This window comes from Grammomys surdaster, unplaced genomic scaffold (genome assembly GCF_004785775.1).
Source record: "Grammomys surdaster isolate TR1022 unplaced genomic scaffold, NIH_TR_1.0 125742, whole genome shotgun sequence".
Lineage (NCBI taxonomy): Eukaryota > Metazoa > Chordata > Mammalia > Rodentia > Muridae > Grammomys > Grammomys surdaster.
In genome coordinates this window covers 1,738,678-1,758,441 of record NW_021620574.1, presented here as the reverse complement: position 1 = coordinate 1,758,441, position 19,764 = coordinate 1,738,678, and the positions used below count along the sequence as shown (strand labels likewise).

The 19,764-nt window shown below is 41.8% G+C and overlaps 1 protein-coding gene across 1 annotated transcript in view; it reads right to left on the bottom strand.

Annotated features, from left to right (window-relative positions):
- The window catches only part of Ccnt1 (cyclin T1), a 29,188-nt gene extending 9,767 nt beyond the window's left edge, over positions 1 to 19,421 (bottom strand). Inside the window, exons 1-5 of the mRNA XM_028788306.1 lie at positions 19,153 to 19,421; positions 16,798 to 16,879; positions 10,405 to 10,533; positions 4,557 to 4,617; positions 2,718 to 2,780 (exon numbers count right to left, since the gene is read on the bottom strand). Coding sequence (XP_028644139.1) covers positions 2,718 to 2,780; positions 4,557 to 4,617; positions 10,405 to 10,533; positions 16,798 to 16,879; positions 19,153 to 19,313 — 496 coding nt within the window. The 5' untranslated portion in view covers positions 19,314 to 19,421. The remainder of the gene's footprint in view (positions 1 to 2,717; positions 2,781 to 4,556; positions 4,618 to 10,404; positions 10,534 to 16,797; positions 16,880 to 19,152) is intronic.
- Positions 19,422 to 19,764: the final 343 nt, after the last annotated feature.

Sequence of the window (19,764 nt, the reverse complement as noted above, 5' to 3'; positions counted from 1 at the left end):
ACTGATTTCTAATCTGAATGTTAATAATTATGCTGCTTCCAGATCTAGAGACTCAAGCTTTATTTTGAATATCAGTTATTGGTTCTATTTAGAATGCAAGCAATTTTGTGACCTAGTTTGACTAACTATTTAGAGAAGGACAGAGATTCTGATTCAAGACATCACTGAGAAAGAGCAGGATAAGAGATAAGCTAATAATAGGACCTGGCTCCAAAGTCAGAATCCAGAAGCCCTTGACATATTTGGAGAAAGGAACTCTTTCAAAAAAAAAAAAAAAAAAAAAAAGAACAAATTTCAACCGAGTAGACTGTGATTTAATCCCTTAAACATCAAGTAACACCTGTTTCACACACTACAATGAAAAATAAAACATTCCATATTTCCCCTCACCCCCCAAAAAAACAATCAAGCAAGACAAGCAATTTTTGTCTTCTTTAGAATTTCAGAGACATCTCTATAAAGCACATATCCACATCTCTTCAGCCCTGCTCTCCCTAATGCAAAACCTTTAATGCTTTTAAATACACAGAACTCATAGGACTTGGGCAGATGAGATGAGGGAAAGTTCTCACCAGCAACCTGAGTTTAGTCCCCAAGGTCTCGACAGAGAACTGACTCCCAAAGTTCTTCTCTGGCCTCCTCTACATATACCACGTGACTCTTGAAGATCGCCCCCCATGTCTCACTCACGGCACACACTAGAGGCATTTGTTTTAAGTTTTATTGTACAATACTTGCAGAAACTGGCATTTTTTCTGAAATTTCAATGTTCATAAAACAGTATTAAAATAAAAAAGGCTAGTCATCAGTTTGGCATATAAAACTATAAAAGATATTTATATGCACGATGATATTCAGACTGTCTTTCCAGGTCTCAATGTAAACCCAGGGCTTCGTGTATATTAAGCAAATGCTCTACCACTGAGCTGCATGTCCAGTCCCAGATACTCCTTTTTGTTTGTTGTTTGTGCAGTTGAATAGGTCTTCTATGCAGCCCAGGTTTACCTTGAACTCACAACATAGCCCAGGCTAGCTTAGAACTTACAATAATCTTCCTGCCTCAGCCTCCTAAATACTAGGAATGTAAGTGTGTGCCACCACAACTGGCACCCTAGAGATTATGGACACTACTTAAATAGAAGGAACCCTTAAGGGTTAGGAATGTAAGTCAATGGTAGAGCGCTTGCCCAACATATACAAGGCCCTAGGTTTAAACTGTACAACACAAAAACAAACAAACAAACAAACAAACAAACAGGGCTGGCTATGGTGGTACAAGCATTTAATTCTAGCACTTAGGAGGCAGAACGCTCAACTCCAGGTCAGCCTGGCCTATTTGGCAAAGGCCAAATTTCAGTGAAGCCAAGGCTACATAGTGAGGCTGTGTCTCAAAAATGAAAATTTATATACCATTTAAGAACTAATTTTGGCCGGGCGATGGTGGTGCACGCCTTTAATCCCAGCACTTGGGAGGCAGAGGCAGGCAGATTTCTGAGTTCAAGGCCAGCCTGGTCTACAGAGTGAGTTCCAGGACAGCCAGGGCTACACAGAGAAACCCTGTCTCGAAAAACTTAAAAAAAGAAAGAAAGAAAGAAAGAAAGAAAGAAAGAAAGAAAGAAAGAAAGAAAGAATTAACTAATTGTATTAGGTCTGGAGAGATGGCTCAGTAGTTAAAAGTGCTGGTCTTTCTTCAGGAGGACCAGGATTTGACTCCCAGTCCCTTCATGGTGGCTCTTAATCAACTATAATCCAGTTCCAGTAGATCTGACTCCTTCACCTAGCCGCTAAGTGTACCAGCTACACATCTCATTCAAACATACACTCAGGCAAAAACACCCACACAGAAAAAGAAGTAAGAATAAATGGTATAATTTTAAAATCCTACCCAATGGATTGCGAGTAATAGAAGTGAGTTCAAATGAGCTCTATACCATCATTGGGGCTTCCTTTAATTAGACATGAATTACACTTGTGTTCATGTGTTTGTACAGGGTTAGGGCACTAGAATACCACAGCACATGTCAAAGTCAGAGGACAACTTTTAGAAGTCAGTTCTCTCCTCTCACTGTGGGATCCAGGGTTCAAACTCAGGTCATCAGGCTTGTGAGTTAAGTGATGTTACCTACCGACCCACTTGCTGGCCCGACACCAGCAACTTTCAAGATTTTCTGAAAACTGCTACTTATATGTGACTTGGTGACTTTTCCAAATCTGTCCTTACACTTTGTCAAATACCCTACCAGACAAGTTCCTTTTCCTATTTGACATACACTCAGACAAAACTCCCAGTTCAATCTGCCATGGTGGAGGAGCTACAAGAGCAGGAACGTGAAGCAGCGGCCACACTGCACAGAGTCAGGAGCGCTGTCTGCAGGCTGCTGCTCGGCTCCATTTCTCTACTGCACACTCTGACCCCAGCAGGGAAGGAGGCCATCCACTATGGGCGCCTCTTCCCACTCGACATTACAACATAATCCTCCACTGGCAAACCCAGGGGCCTGTCTTCCAAGTGATTCTGTCAAAATGACAACTAATGCTAACCTCACAGTCTGGTTCAATTAAAAGATCCAAAACCAGTTTCCAATAGGTCAGAAGTAAGTGTATGACTCCAGCCAAGCAGGTCATTCAGTCCAATTCTGGGACAAGGCAGCAGCTGTGAGTCCAGAGCAGGGACAGCCCCAAATAACTAAGCAATTCAAGCAGAAACAGTTACTTACCTCGAACAAGCTGAGTGCACTTTACCACATGTGTGTGGGGGTGGTCAATTGTTAATTCAAACCCTTCAAAAAGAAAGAAAGAAAAAAGCTAAAAATATTCAATACATTTATCTCTCTTTTGTCCAAATTATTAATGGCCCATTCACTTTTCTCTTTCAAAAGAACTGTGCAGAGACAAAGTGACTCAAAAAATCCTTCACACTCTCCCTTATCATCTCCAAAGAGCTAGAAGGTACAGCTAGAAGGTACAAGTAAGATCTAAAGACCACCTCTGAACACAAAATCTCTTTTTATGAAGGCCAGAGAGGCGGTTCCCTGGTTTAGACTAGGTGTTGCAGAGGGCTGAGTTTGACTTCCAGCACCCACATGGTGACTCACTGTAACTCCAGTTCCAAAGGACCTGACGCTTTCTTCTGATCTCTCTGGGCATCAGATATACACATGGTGCACAAATAAACATGCAGGTAAGTCACTCATACACTTAAAATGAAATAAACCTAAAAGAATGTTTTAATTCTTGTTAGGAATAAAAGGATACAGCACAAGGTTCAAAGAAGTAGTCACACAAACAATGGCGGCTTCTAAACCTTAACTAGTCTCTTTCATTTGTGGAAGTAAAGGATGGGAAGAAACAGTCTCATGTAGCCCAGGCTGGCCTCAAACTTACTATGTTTCTCAGAATTACTGAATTTAAGATCCTCCTGCCTCCAGCTCCTAAATGCCAATATAAACAGCTGGCTGCAACTCCTGGCAACCTTGCTTCTGCCTCTGGCACCTGAGAGCTGGGTTATAGAATCTTCAAGCTCACTGTGGTCCTTTTCAGCAGCTCCTTTATAATGTGTACTGCTTGTTTTATCCTATCTCAAAAGGTTATTACCAAATTTCTCAACAGGTCAGTATATTGAAAAACTCACGCCGGGCGGTGGTGGCGCACACCTTTAATTCCAGCACTTGGGAGGCAGAGGCAGGTGGATTTCTGAGTTTGACGCCAGCCTGGTCTACAGAGTGAGATCCAGGACAGCCAGGGCTACATAGAGAAACCCTGTCTCGAAACAACAACAACAAAAACCAAAAACCTCACATAAGTACATTTTCTTTGAGGATATAAATAAAAATCTCAGCCATGCATAGATAGCGGCACACTAAGGAGGTCTGGCAGATTATGAGTTTTAAAACCAATCTGGCTACAAGATAAAACCATTATAAAAACAAGCAAACAAAACACACACACACATAGAAAAAGAGAGAGGCATATACACAAACAAATGCTATTAACTATTCACACTGTCAGAGCATAACGATTCATAGGAGAGTTGAGTCGACCCTTTTTGTCATTATTTATCAGGTTAAAAACTACCTAACTAGCCAGGCTGTTGTGTCACATGCCTTTAATCCCAGCACTCAGAAGGGAAGAAGCAGGGAATCTCTGAGTTCAAAGCTAGCCTGGTCTACAGAATGACTCCAGGACAGCCAAAGCTACACATATAAACTCTCTTGAAAAACAAAAAACAAAACAAAAAAATCAACAAAACCAACCAAAAAACCACCCCCCCCAAAAAAAACAACTAGCAAACTATCAGATAAATCATAAACCTTACAATGAGAAAAATTAAAAATAAAATCCTGACTAATAGCTATTTCAAGGGTCAGCAAGGACCTAACACTGTGGAAAAGACCAAGGTTAATGGTCTGTTTCCATTTAATGAGCCCCACAGCCATCGTTACCCAGGAACAGACACTTCCCAAAGTCTTCAAAAGCTTTCCTCTCAGTCTTACAATAACATGAAATCATTATACTCTATAACTGTTTTTTCATGCTTTAAGGGAAAATTAACTTACCTAAGGTCTGCAGAATTATGCTCTCTAAAATCACCAGATCTTGAACTTGTTGTAGGTAGGCCTAAAAAGGGGGGGGGGAGGAAGAGACACAGAAGTTACATCCCACAAAAGTGTAAGTAATTTTAAAGACAAAACAATCAAAGGTATGGATGGAGGCCCCTGAGAGATGGCTCTACAGTTAAGAGTATACTGGGTAGAGTCACAACCCTGAAAACACTGGGCTAGGAACCAGCTAGACCACAACTCCCAGGAAGGCTTGGTTTGCACCCCTGCAGCTGCTGAGAGGAGACATACACGCTGCAGTTCTTCCAAGAGCTACATGCTGCACTGGAAAGTCAGCACTCTGCTTTGCAGAGAGCACAGCTAGTGCCAAGGTCCACAGAAAAAAACAGCAGCCTAATCTGGGTCCACAGAGTCCCCAGCGCAGTGTCTAGTAAGAGGCACCAGCCAAACAAGCATGGCAGGACACATGGGCCAGGGACCACTGGAGGATGTCTGGAGACATCCTCTCGAAGCACAGCAGGTTGGAGAGGCCTGGCCAGGGATGGGAAAAGGCTGAGCCATGAGCCTTGAGCTAACTCAACAGCTGGGGTGAGGTTTACGAACCACAAGGTATAAACTAAAAAGTCCCAAGAGTCTAAACTGATAAGGTATTGAGCTTAAACAAAAACTAAATATTAAAAAAAAAAAAACTCATAGAAGGAAATATGTAATTTAAATATAAGAAAATAAAATCCTTTGGGAAAAGTTTCAGATTAAGAAGGAAAACTGGCCGGGCGGTGGTGGCGCACGCCTTTAATCCCAGCACTTAGGAGGCAGAGGCAGGCGGATTTCTGGGTTCGAGGCCAGCCTGGTCTACAGAGTGAGTTCCAGGACAGCCAGGGCTACACAGAGAAACCCTGTCTCAAAAAACAAAAAAAAAACCCCAAAACAAACAAACAAACAAACAAACAATAGTTCCAGACAGGAAGGTTCCACAGGGGCTTGAGAAATTAGAATGGCAACCTACAGAAATATAATATATTGAATTAAGACTCCAGATTCTGCTTATTGATACTAACTTAAAACAATGCCACATAATAGATTGTGTTTCATTTTATAGTTTGCAGAATTGAGATAGGTACACATGTTGATACATCATGCAATTGACACATGTTCAGTTCTAATGGACTTCTGCCTTGAGTTCTGAGGGAGATGATTCTGAGATTCATTAGAGATGATAGCTGTCTTGGAGATACCTTTACAGATTAAAACTATGATGCTCAGACATATATGTCCATTAAAATACAACAATTTTATGGACACTGTGACATGAAACTTATTGTAGAGATAGCATACAGTCCTAGAAGTCAAGCCATTATAAAAATACCTAACAGGACTTTGAAGGAAATGCTCAAAGAACAGAAGATACGATAGCTCTGAAAGATAGTTTAAAATGTGCTTTGTTGACTTAATTTTTTAAAAAAATTTTTTTTTTTTAAAAAATGCGCGCTGGGCAGTGGTGGCGCACGCCTTTAATCCCAGCACTTGGGAGGCAGAGGCGGGTGGATCTCTGAGTTCAAGGCCAGCCTGGTCTACAGAGTGAGTTCCAAGACAGCCAAGGCTACACAGAGAAAGTCTGTCTCGAAAAACCAAACCAAAAATAAAAAATAAAACAAAAATCACACACACACACACACACACCCCCCACACACACACCACAGTAGCTGTCTTCAGACACATCAGAAGATGGCTTCAGGTCCTATTACAGATGGTTGGTGAGCCACCATGTGGCTTCCTGGGAATTGAACTCAGGACTTCTGAAAGAGCAGTCAGTGCTCTTAACCAATGGTTAAGAACCATCTTTGAAGATCCTTCAATTTTTTAAAAAGAACCAATGAGACAAATAGCACATCTGTTAAAATACACTGGATTTTAGAAAGGACTGCTGAATTAGATCAGCTGATAGAAGCCCTAATTCCAAAATGAAGGAAGACAGAGAGAGAGAGAGAGAGAGAGAGAGAGATTGAGATTGATGTTACATTTTTAACAGAAAAAAAAAAAAAAAACTTGTATTTTCCATCCAGATTATTGAAGATTTGGGTAGAGATGACCCCCTGAAGCTCTTGGCTACAGACAAAAAGAGAGAGATTGGCAAGATCCACAGGACAGGTAACATATGGGCTGATCCTGTTACTTGAGAACAGCTCTGAGACTGGCTGAGACACAAAATGTCTTTGCATGGCCAATAGACCTTGTTGACTACAAACTCCAAGACTTTTCAAACCATTTTTCTTTTTAAATGGCATAGATAAAAATTAATATGACAATCTGCTATATAATCCAAACTAACTTCTAAAGACAGACGTTTTTCATCTGCTCAAAGAGTAGAAAAATCATCTTTGACAGATTTGTGCACCCTGTACATTCCATACAAATGTCTTTATAGAACTATGTATTGCTTGTAAGGTTTGTATGGAATGGAAAACCAGGAGGACCGACAGGCCTTTACAGGATTCATCCTCGGCAATGCTGAGGTGCTATTCTTGCTGTTCCAGCTACCTGCTTGATTCTTCAACTGCATCAAAGCTGTTTCTTCTTAAGACTCGCTTCTGGGATATTTTAAGAATAGCTAGTGCTTCACGAAGAGAGAATTGAGAATTTGTTATGCCGGGCAGTGGTGGGGTACACCTTTAATCCCAGCACTTGGGAGGCAGAGGCAGGTGGATTTGTGAGTTCGAGGCCAGCCTGGTCTACAGAGAAACCCTGCCTCGAAAAACAAAAGGGGGGAAAAAAATACAATACACAAGCTTTTTTTTCCATATACTGAAAAAATCTTCCTATTACTACTTCATTTGGGCTTAATGCTCAAAGTAAGGAATTATGTGACTATGCTCTGCAGAGGGAAAAAGTTGTTATGGTTCGAGTATGAAATGTCTCCCACAGTCTCATGTGTTAAAGGGTCCAGGTGTCAGGTTAAAGAGATGTTTCAGCAGTTAAGATGTTGTAAGACTAGGCACCTGAGTCTGATCCCAGGAACCCAGGTAAAGGGGGAAAGAACCTATGCCACAAAACTCTGTTCTGGCCACTACACATAGCTGGCTGGCTGGCTGTGGCTGGCTCGCAAGCACAAACACACACAGAGGCACACCACATATTTAAAAGTTAAGGTGTGGCTTTCAGCTGATAGGCCTTTAGGAAGTGACTGAATCATGAGCAATCTGACCTCATCAATGGAGTAATCCAGATGCAGTTGTAATCTGATGGCACTGTTTGGGAGGTGAAGGAAACCAGAAGGTTGGGTCTTGGAAGTGGGTCACAGAAGCACACCCTTCAAAGAGTGCATCTCGTCCCTGGCTCAATGCTGTTGCTCTCCCACCAGATGAGCACTTTGCTCTCCCCACCTGCTCCTTCCTGGCCATGATGCTCTGCCTCATAGCCATGGGACCAAAAGTAATATAGCTAAGTAACCATAGGCTGAAATCTTAGAAACTATGAACCAAAAGGAATCTCTTCTTCCCTTAGGTTGTTTTTCATCAGTGATAAAGTGGAACCAATGCTTGCTTCTGTAGCACATACTAAAATTAGAACAATACAGAAATAAAATAAAAACATATATAAAATTCCATATATCTTCTTCATAAACCATGATTCTTACACCCACAAAAGACTTAAATAAGCTAGTAACAAATCTTTAACTTTTCCTCAATTATGGGTGTTAGAATTCTCCACATCTCCAATCACTGACTTCTAAAGGCAGAACTGGAGAGCTGGCTCTGTAGTTAAGAGCATACAGTGCTCTTCAACCCAGGGCTCCCACTCATCACCTCACTTCCGCTTCCACCTCCAGCTTCAGGGGCATCCAAGACCTCCCGCCTCCATGGACACCTACACTCACACAGACACATATAAATATTTAATTTAATATACAATCTTTTTTTTTTAAATAAATGAAGGAAACCAGGAGCTATCCTTCCTTGTTTTTGTCAAGGACTATGGGTGTGTTTTCTTTTTTCTTTCTTACAGCCACAGGCTGTCTCTATGTAGCCCTGGCTGCTCTCAGAGTCACTATATAGATCAAGCTGACCCTCACAGAGACCCGCCTCCCTCTGTTTCCTAAGTGCTAGGGTTAAAGGCACGCACAACCAAGCCAGCCTGGGGAAGAGGCTTTTCAATAGAATGTTTGCCTAGCATTTTCTGAGGTCCTAGATTCAACACCTAACATCACCAACACACACACACACACACACACACCCCAAGGAAGCACAAGTGAAAATCAAAGAAATGTATATACACACAGGATGAAGGTCCAGAGTATCTATGGAACTGCATTCAACAGTATTCTTACCACAGGAAAAGAGATGAACTCTAATCTGAAATGATTTTTAAGAGTTTTACCGATGACTTGAAAAAATAAAACAGTATGAACTCTAATAATGACCATAATGCTTTTCGGTCTTTTGGCTAAAATGTAAAAATGAACACACTTATTTCTAGGCATTTGTTTCATTTTCAGACTGAAAATGACCCTTTCTCATTAAAAAACAAAACAAAACAAAACAAAAACCTCCACAACAAAACTACCTTTAAAGAAAGCTTATAGTGTAGCCAGGTAGCACAGGCCTTGGATCCCCACAGTCGGGATGCAGAAGCAGGTGGTCAAGCTCAGTCTATTCTATAGAGCTAGTTCTAGGACAACCAGGGCTACATTGAGAAACCCTGTCTTGAAAAACAACAACAAAAAATGCTTATAACATCAAGAAGTCATGTGTGATGGTACACACCTTTAATCCCAGCACTCGGGAAATAGAGGCAATCCAGACAGTCTCTTAGTTCAAAGCTAGGCTAGTATAAAGTGAGTTCCAGGAAAGCCAGAGCTACACACAGAAACCCTGACTCTACACAAACAAATAATACAAACAAAAAAAGGAAAAAAGAGAGAAAGAAAAATAGGAAGGGAGAGAGGGTGGGAGGGAGGGAAGGAGGGAAGGAAGGAAGGAAGGAAAATAACCAACAAAAAGAACGCTTATACCAATCAAGGAAAGGCTGGAAACAGCCAGGCGGTGGTGGTGCACACTTTTAATCCTAGCACTCCAGAGGCAAAGGCAGTCAGATCCCTTTGAGTTCAAGGTTGGACTAGTCTACAGAATGAGTTCCAGGACAGTCAGGGTTACTTAGAGACCCTGTCTTCAAAACAAATCAAAACCAAAAAAGCTGACCTTTTGTCTGCTTCCTGACAGGGTGGTTAGAGATCAGTGTGTGTGTTTATGATGGACTACTATCTGCTCATTTTCAAACAGGAGAGAACAAGAAAATATTTTGGATATAGAGAGATAGAGGCTGGAAAAAAACTTACTCAGGTCATTAATTCCTCTTTGATCTTATGCAGCTTTCAATTTTAAGACAAACTTAGATAAAATTGATACATGTGTTTTTAATTTTCAAAATTAAACACTGGCGGGGCTGGAGAGATGGCTCAGTGGATAAGAGCACTGCCTGCTCTTCTGCAGGTCCTGAGTTCAATTCCCAGCAACCACATGGTGGCTCACAACCATCTGTAATGGGATCTGATGCCCTCTTCTGGTGTGTCTGAAGACATTGACAGTGTACTCACATACACAAAATAAATCTTTTTTTTTTTTTTTTTAAAAGGGTAAACACTGGCAGGGCAGTGGTGGTACACAGTGGAAGAATTTATGTGAGTTAAAGTCCAACCTGGTCTACAGCCATGGCTATACAGAGAAATCCCATCATCCCATCTCAGGAAAAAAAAAAAAAAGAAACAAAAATTAAACTGAAAAGTTTAACAGCCCAGATTCAAAGTTACAAAATGAAGTTCTGATTTTCACAAGCGTGCATAATCACTTACCTCACTTCTCGTGTCAGGAAGGGACTCCTGTGGATGCAGGCAAGTGTGTGCTACCTTGATGACATGTTCCAATTTTTTTGGTTGTTCTTCTACTTTTGCTGCTAGAAACAAGGCTGCTGGAGCCATAGACTTCATAGAAGAAAAAAAAAAAAGATCATACTGTTATTTCTAAATGGTAATCAATCTAAAGAAGAGCTAAATGTTAAATCAACTCTCTGCCACATCCTCGTACCTCTTATTAATACTTTCTGCCACCTGTCGAATCACAACCCCACTCCTCACAAGCCCTCAGGCATTCATGTGAGAAGGCTGCAGACCTTAGCTGCTTCCCACTGAAAGGACTGCTAAAAAGAAACAATTAATACAAATGGTCTGAAACAAACACTGCTGACGGCTGCCTAATTTTGTGAATATGGGGGTGGGGGAGAATTGTAGAATTTTTAAGAATAAATTTGGGAGCCCAGTAGATGAAGTGGTGACCTATGTCTAAAACTCCAGCATACATAAAACCCAAGTACAACAGCACATCTAAAATACCAGAGTTACGGTATAGAAATAGGTGGATACTTGCGGCTCAGTGGCCACCCAGTCTAGCCAAAAGACCAGGCTCCACATTCAGTGAGAGACCTTATTTCAAAAAAATAGATACCAATACAAGACTTGATGTCCACCCTCTAGTCTCTGCCCCCTACACACAGGAAAACACACAAATGTATACAACACACATACTAAATAAAAATGTTTTAGTTGGGTGTGGCAGCCCACACCTGCAATCCCAGCACTCTTTTAGATTTCTGAGTTCAAAAGTCAGCCTGGTCTACATGGTGAGTCCCAGAAACTACATAGTGAGATCTTGTCTTAAAAATAAAAACTAGCAGGGCCAGGCCAGAGTGAGCAGGGACGGAGCAAGAGGAAGAAGGGAAGGGGAAAAAAATAAAAATAAAAAAATAAAAACTGAGGAGGCAATCAAATTAAAATATTAATGGATTAAAAAAAAATAAAAACTTTTTTTAACTTATAAACCAATCTTTTAAAAAAAGAATTACAGGTAGTAGGAATGTGGCCTCATTTGGTACTTACCCTTCCATTCACAAAGTACTGGTTCTACACCCAATGCCATGTAAGAAAAATGTGTGTGTTTGGGTGTGGGAGAGGGGGGAGAAAGCAGGCCAACATAGTGGTGTACCCTATAGTCCCAGCACTAGATCCGTAAATTCAGTCATCCTCATTCACATAGTGAATTCAAGGTCAGCCTGGGCTACACAAGACTACAAAAACAGAAACAAAAAACCTGACAGTGATGTCACACACCTTTAATCCCAGTACTGAGGAGGCACAGGCAGGCTCTGAGTTCAGGCCAGCCTAGTCTGCATAGTGAGTTCCAGGACAGTCAAGGCTATACAGAGAACGCCTGGAGTGGGGGTGGGGGGTGAGGACACACATACTACACAACAAAAAAACAAAATATCAAAGTCAAAAGATAGAAAATATTTAGGGAAGAAAAATAATTCAAGCCAATTTACAAGTAAAGTTCTCAAAGACTAACTAACCATAATAATAAAAACTAAAACATCGTAATCCTTACTGTTACCTAAATCATAATTTTCTAGTCTGGCATGCTGCAAAGATATTTGCACAACCTTCTCTTTTCTTCCACTATTCTTAAAAGCTAAATTGGAACCAGTCTAGATGTCAATCTGTTCTAGATGAACAGATTAAGAAAGGAAGGCACTGGAAGTGTATCAATTGGCAGAGTGCTTGCCCTAGGTTTGACCCAGTCAGTCCGCCACTACCTCTCCAGGGATTGAATTCAGGTTGTCAGCTTGGCAGCAAGCACCCTTCCCACTATTACTAGACCAGAATCTTTTTATTTAAAAGACAAGGTTCCCCTATGTCACACAATGCTAGCCTCAAACTGGCACCCTCTGCCTCAGCCTCCCTAAAATAAGATTATAGGCACCTGCAACTAATTCTAAGAGGTATTTTTATACCAGTTTAGACTATACATTTTCTTCATTAAAATAACAAAAACCAAGCAAGCACAGCTAATATTTATCAACTGCTTGTTTTGGACAGGACATCTGAAAATTAATTTAAATACCATAAACTCCTCTGGAAACAGACATTATCATTACTGAACAGAGATAGAAGTCTGAGGCATATGGTCACATGTATAGGCCACACAGCTAGTAAGCAAATCAGCAAACTTCCAAATCTAGACATGTCTGACCACAGTATACATACTTTTAATAACTACACTTCACGTTTTTGTTTTTGCTTTGTTTTGAGACAGGATTTTGCCAGGCAGTGGTGGCGCACGCCTTTAATCCCAGCACTTGGGAGGCAGAGACAGGCGGATTTCTGAGTTTGAGGCCAGCTTGGTCTACAGAGTGAGTTCCAGGACAGCCAGGGCTACACAGAGAAACCTTGTCTAGAAAAAAACAAACAAACAAACAAAAAAAAAAAAGAGACAGGATTTCTCTGTATAACACCCTGCCTCACTTTGTAGACCAGGCTGGCCTGGAACTCGTAGAGATCCATCTGCCTCTACCTCCTGGATGCTGGAATTAAAGGCACCATGGCTGGCCTAAATTTTTTTTTTTAAATCAACTTAATGAAGGTAAAATATATCCAAATCTGTTGCTATTAAAATACGGGTCCTTTTTTCTTTTGGTGTTATGGATTGAACCTAAAACCTCTAGCATGCTAAATACACACTGTATGTCATACACATAGCCCCAAGACTTTTTAAATGTATAAAATACGACATAAACACAAAAACATCAGAAGTAATTTAGTGAAAAGTCTATATTTCCTCACTTGAAAAGACTTGAAACAGCACTTCTGGAAATTCAGCTGTTGAGTCCTTAATTCAAGTGCACAGAAACAGTGGGAGGATCTGACACTACTGGGAACAAAGAGTGGGAGGACACCTTACACTACTGGAACCAATACACTGATAAATGCTTTCAGCAGGGCAAACTGACAGCAAATACTTATGCACACCCTTGGCACTTATATGAAAATGTTTAACTGATCTATGCACATATAAGACTACGGGAGGAGAATTTTTTAAATATATATAGATATACATCCCCTCCCCACCCCACCAGAGTTTCTCTGTGTATCCCTGGCTGTTATCAAACTCAGAGATTTTTTTTCCCAAGAGCTGGGATGAAAGGCGTGCATCACCACCACCAGGCCCCAAGAAATATTTTTACAACACATCAGAATCAAACAGAATATCCACCAACAGAGAACTAGTTGAACTATGGTAATGATGTGAATACTATAGAGCCACTTCCTTTTTTCCTTTGTCCAGTGTAGAGAACCCAGCTTAGGGCTTCACACATGCAAAGCATGCAAACAGAACCACACCCCCAAGTCCTTGAGACCCTTCTTAAACCATTCTGGAGATAGAGAGATAATTCTGTAGTTAAGAGCACTCACTAGCTGATCTCCCAGAGGACACAGGTTTGACTCCTAGCATGGCAGCTCACAACCACTTGGAACTCTAGTCCCAAGGCATATGATGCCCAGCTCTGATCTCCTCTGACACCAAGAAGCACACAGGGCACAAACATGTAGTCAGGAAAATCGTCCATACATACGAGTTATTTTCAGCGTGTTTGTGTGAGGACAGCAATGTGTTCCAATCTCTCTCCATATTTTCTTTTTTAAACATGCTCTCTCCCTTAGCCTGGACTCAAGAACTTCGCCGAGCGCTGGCTAGTAAGCCAGAAGAGTCCCATCTCCTCCTCCCCAGTGATGCAATTACACCTATGTGCCATTATGCCAATATTTTTCAAAAAATTCTTTTTCCAGGCTGGAGAGATGGCTCAGCAGTTAAGAGCACTGGCTGCTCTTCCATAGGTCTTGAGTTCAATTCCCAACAACCACATGGTGGCTCAAGACCACATAAAGGGATCTGATCCCCTCTTCTTGCAAGCAGGTACACAAGCAGACAGAGCACCCCTACATTAAAATAAATAAATAAATAAAAAATTAAATTCTTTTTCTATTTATTTCTATCTATGAGCATGTACACCTGCCTCTCCCCCCCCCCCAGACTTCTTTTACAGAATTTGAGAAGATCAAACTCAAGCGGTCATGCTTGAATGACAAGCATTTGACCAACTGATACATCTCCTAGCCCTCAACATGGTTCTGTTTGTCCATGACAAGATCTGCTAGCCTCAAACTCTTTAGCTCCTCCTGCCTTGGCCCTCAAGATTTGAAATTACAGGTGTGTACTACCATGTCCTGTCACCTTCCAGCCACCTAAATTACGAGAAACAGCATAAAGAGAATGTTCCAGAAAGCTGTACAATAGGGATAGGGTGAGGCACGATCATACTAGTTCATATACAGAAACACGCCTGGGAAACTGCATGTCAAATATTGATTAGTGATTACCTCTACAGGCATAGGGGAGCTTTCAATGCATCTGTTTCTCTAGCTTTAATTTTTACTATGCAAATTCATTATATTTGTAATACATCAAAATTCCTAAGGTGTCCAGCAAGATGGTTCAGCAGGCAAAAGTGCCTGACGCACAACTGCCCAAATTTCACAACCTGACCCATGGAGGAAGAGAATCAAACATGTCCTCTGACTTACAGATGTACACCACACCAAGTGTGAACTGCACTCACACACAAATCCACAGGAGCAGGCTCAACAAGCTTAACACCAATGCCATCGTGTTTTAAGTCCTCTTAAATCTAATTTTAATTGATCACAGCTAAATTCAACTTATAAAAATTACTGTTATATAAAGAGGGAGTGCTGATTCCAGGATATACCAAAAAATAACTCTAAAGAAGATCAACTACCTAGTTAGGACGCCAGTTATGGTAGTGTTTGCCTTTTTAATGTCAGTACTCAGAAGACAAAGGCAGGTGAATCACTGAGTTCCAGGCCAGCCAGGGCTGCATAGTGGGGCCGTCTCAGAACAACAGACAAATAAAAACAAAGGATATGATATCCAAAAGAATGTCTCTGTAATGAAATTATCACCAGGTCATTAATTCAACAAGCTTACTGCAAGTACTTTGGAAATAAACAGAAGTCTGTCTTAACCAAGACTAACACAAAGGCAATAAGAAAGCATGTCATTAAACAAGGAAATATATACTAACACTTAATTAAATGCACACTGAACAACTTGATTTAAGACTAAGTCTTGCCGGGCATCGGTGGCGCACGCCTTTAATCCCAGCACTTGGGAGGCAGAGGCAGGCGGATTTCTGAGTTCAAGGCCAGCCTGGTCCACAGAGTTCCAAGACAGCCAGGGCTGCACAGAGAAACCCCGTCTCGAAAAACAAAAACAAAAAAAAAGAAAAGACTTTAAGTCTTTATTATAATAAAAGAGAGTATATGCCTCCTACTCATGATGCCAGTTCTTGGAAATTCAAGGCAGCCAGAACTAGATAGTTCAAGTCCAGCCATTACAGCATAGTTAAGAAAAGGAGAATGAGGAAAAGAATAAAAAGAGAAGGGGAGAAGTTGAATGTAGAAAACCCTCAAAATTACTAAGACAACTAAGGAATTCCTCTTTAGTTCCATTCTTCATTATTTACTTCTGTTTCACTGCTATCAAATAGCCTCAATAAAGGATAGTTGAAACTAAGGGAACTAAGGGCAAAAAAAAAAAAAAAAAGTCAAAAGGACTAATCACCCAAAGTTAGGAATACTTAACCATAGATTTTACCAAGAATTTCCTATTGCCCCAAGTCTGACTCTGCAAATTCCTTACATTACAGGAATTATATGTAGCCTCAAAGTTTCTCCTTATAGCATCAAAACAAGACAAGTCTTATCTGGGCTGGCGTTGGCTCAGTAGTTTGGTTCCCAGTACCCACCTAGGTAGTTCCCAGCCACTGGTATCGACAGCTCCAGGGAAGTCAACGACCTCATCTAGCCTCTGTGGGCACTCACACACTTAGCACTCACTAACCCAAACACACACAAATAAAATCAAATCGTTTTTAATCTTAAATATGAAACATGTTTTCTCAAAGACTTTTAAGAATGTTGCAAAATCTATTTTTTTTTTCGAGACAGGGTTTCTCTGTATAGCCCTGGCTGTCCTGGAACTCACTCTGTAGTCCAAGCTGGCCTCGAACTCAGAAATCCGCCTGTCTCTGCCTCCCAAGTGCTGAGATTAAAGGCGTGTGCCACCACCGCCCGGCGCAAAATCTAACTTATATTTGTCTTCTTATGACCATAACCACTCTGAAAGCTCTACTTAGATCATGCTTTTTTCCTAACCTTAAAACGACTAGCCCTAAATTCTAAAATTAAAGTCATAGTTCAATAACAACAACCAATCATAAAATAGGCAGCCAGACTCAAACCCAAAGAGATTTCACCATAGAAAATTATACTTACGTATCGATGAAACTGTGTAAAAGACTGAATCATGTAGAATCGGTGCATGTATACTATAGCAGTATTGATAGTCAGTTGTGAGCTGAAGTCCTGAGTTAAGGTTCAAGAACAGACAATATAATCTTCCCAAAGTAACAAATGGCCAAGCACAAGAGATGATCCCACAGGAGAGTAAAACTTAACTCTTCCAACCCAACAGCAGACTCGTTTTCCTTCACTAACTAAATTAACTGGTAACTGACATGTGCTCTAACAGGTACTTAATATGAACTTATTGACTCAATAAACAAAACAAGTAGCAAGGTGTAAATCAATATGCAATACAAAGCTACATCCGCTCTTAGACTTCCTGTTTGTCACTTGCTTTCTGCAGATGACCCCTTTAGCTCAGGATAACTTGGGCGGGAGGTACATGCCATAGCAAGAGTGTGGCGGTCAGAGGGCAGTTTGCAGGAGGCAGGCATCTTTCCACCCTGAGTCCCAGGGATAGATAAGGTTATCAAACTGGACGATACTCGCCTTTACCTGTTGGGCCACCTTGCCTGACCAAGAGTAACTTTAAAACAGGTTCTTTTAAAGTGTATCAGCATTTACTCGCCTGATTGTGTGTATGTGCACCAGAGGTCAGAAGAGGGCATGAGATTACCCTAGAACTGCAGTTATAGACAACTGTGGGCTGCCATGTAGGTACTACCTGAACACTAAGTGCTTTAAACTGCTGAGCTGTCTCTCTAGCCCCACAAGGATAACTTGTTAAGGACGTTTACCAGGCCCTCCCTTACTAGGCTCTTGGAATTTGCTCTGTAGACCAGAATTAGAGATCTGCTCACCTCCCCATCCTGAGCAACAGGATTAAAGATATGCACCACCAAGCCGGGCAGTGGTGGGGTACACCTTTAGTCCCAGCACTTGGGATGCAGAAGCAGGCAGATTTCTGAGTTTGAGGCCAGCCTGGTCTACAGAGTGAGTTCCAGGACAGCCAGGGCTACACAGAAAAACCCTGTCTTGAAAAACCAAAAAAAAAAAAAAAAAAAAAAAAGATATGCATCACCACACCCTACTTAGCTCTGACCTCCTCAGGATATATTACATGGCCTCTGAAGTAGAAAATCTTTGAAATGACTTGATGGACATCCATTGAAAATAAACCCCCTGCCTTCCTCTAATCCAGTCTTTCATTTGTACGGGTACCATTCCAAACTCCCCAAAAACATAGAGTACTTACTTATTCCCACCAACCTCAGCAACAGTCTGCATAAAGGTGACAATACGGTAACAACAAGCTAAACACAAATTTAAAAGGTAGAAAACAACTGGCAATAAAGAGGAAACCCATTTGGAACAGTATATAACCTTCAGACTTAAGCACCATAGACCTAAACTCTGCACATTTTTTTTTTTAAAGACAGGGTCTTACTAGAAAGTTCTGGCCTGCCTCTACTTCTCCAAAGCTTGGATCAAAGGCACAGGACATTAGGTCTAGGCCTCAGAATCACTCTTAAATAAATGCTACATAAATGAAAGCTGCAATTAAATGAATATATATATGGACAATGGAAAGAACTTTAAAACTATTAGTTTTGCTATAAAGACTGTATTTTCAACTGGGGGAGGGGTAAAAAAAAATCACTAAACCACGTCTCTAAATTTTGAAAACAAATGAATAAACAGTAACAAACTATTACTAGTGCCTGAGAAAGACTTAATAGTCTGAAAACTACTTTAAGCATATTAACACGCATACCCCGCCCCACAAACCTAAGTTGACATCTTCCCTTCCTCTTAAATTCTATGAAACAGCTACTAGAACGTTTAAATATCCAGCGTTGTGATGGACATTGGAACTTTTTTTTTTTAAACGAGAATTTGACAAGTTAGCCAGCTAGTGAGAGAAATGGGCCTGGAACCAAAACTGGGGCACTAATACTAGACTTTTTAAGTCGTTTGGGTGCAGAATTTCCCGAAACCCTTTTTATACACTTTGGGAGGCAGAGTCGATAGTGAAACGTCTTAGATGGAGTCTTAGCTCACGGCAGAAAGGAGACTCTCAAAAGCCACCAAAACAGGGCAGAATTCAGGGAACAAGGGTTGGGAAGCAGCAGCGAAAACACAAAAGACAGGAGAGGCACGAATCCGCAGCCCGGCCGGTGGCACCGGTGATCGAGCGGGAAATTGACTCCGCCTCACTTCCCTCCCGCGAACAGTGGCTCGGCCAGCGCCATTGTGGGCTCTCCCCACTAGACGCCCAGCTCCTGCCACCACCTTACCCACCGCTGCTCCGCCAGCGTCGCCGGCCTGGACGCCGAAGCGTGGCCGGACGCGCTCGGAGGCAGATGGCCTAGGCCGCAAGGATACACGTTAAGACGTTGTCCCATGTCCTGGAGTAGATTGGCCGCCTGCTGGCGATAAGATAGTTCTTTATCTGAGTCCACGCCGAAACGACGCGATGGGCTGTTTTCCAGCTGCTCTCGAGTAAAATACCACCGTTTGTTGTTGTTCTTCCTCTCTCCCTCCATAGTGCTTCAACCAAGAGGCAGCGGCGGGGGCTGCAAGCACTTCCCAGCGTCACCTAAGCGGCGACACACATCCGCCGTGCCCAGACAACTGCGACGTGACGAACTTCCTCCAAAGGGTCGACCACCAGGTTGTGACACACTTCCGCCCAGGAAGACGAAGATTCGAGCGCCTACTTCCGGAATGATCCCTGCGACACCCTGTAGAAAATTCAGCAGCCAGTCCGCGGCTAGGAACCAACTGGAAGCCGGGACTCAGGCGTCGGTCATATTATCCTATCCCCCCGGTGGGCGGGACCACGACGTCATCCTTTAAAAGTCTCGTCTCTCCGCGCGAGAACTGTGCTAAGGTCGCCTACGCCTGCGGCTGTTGATTGAATCTCGTTGAGCTCCGCTGGATCTATTCCGAGGACGTTCGTGATGGAGGCACCTTTATAATACCGGGCTTACGGAG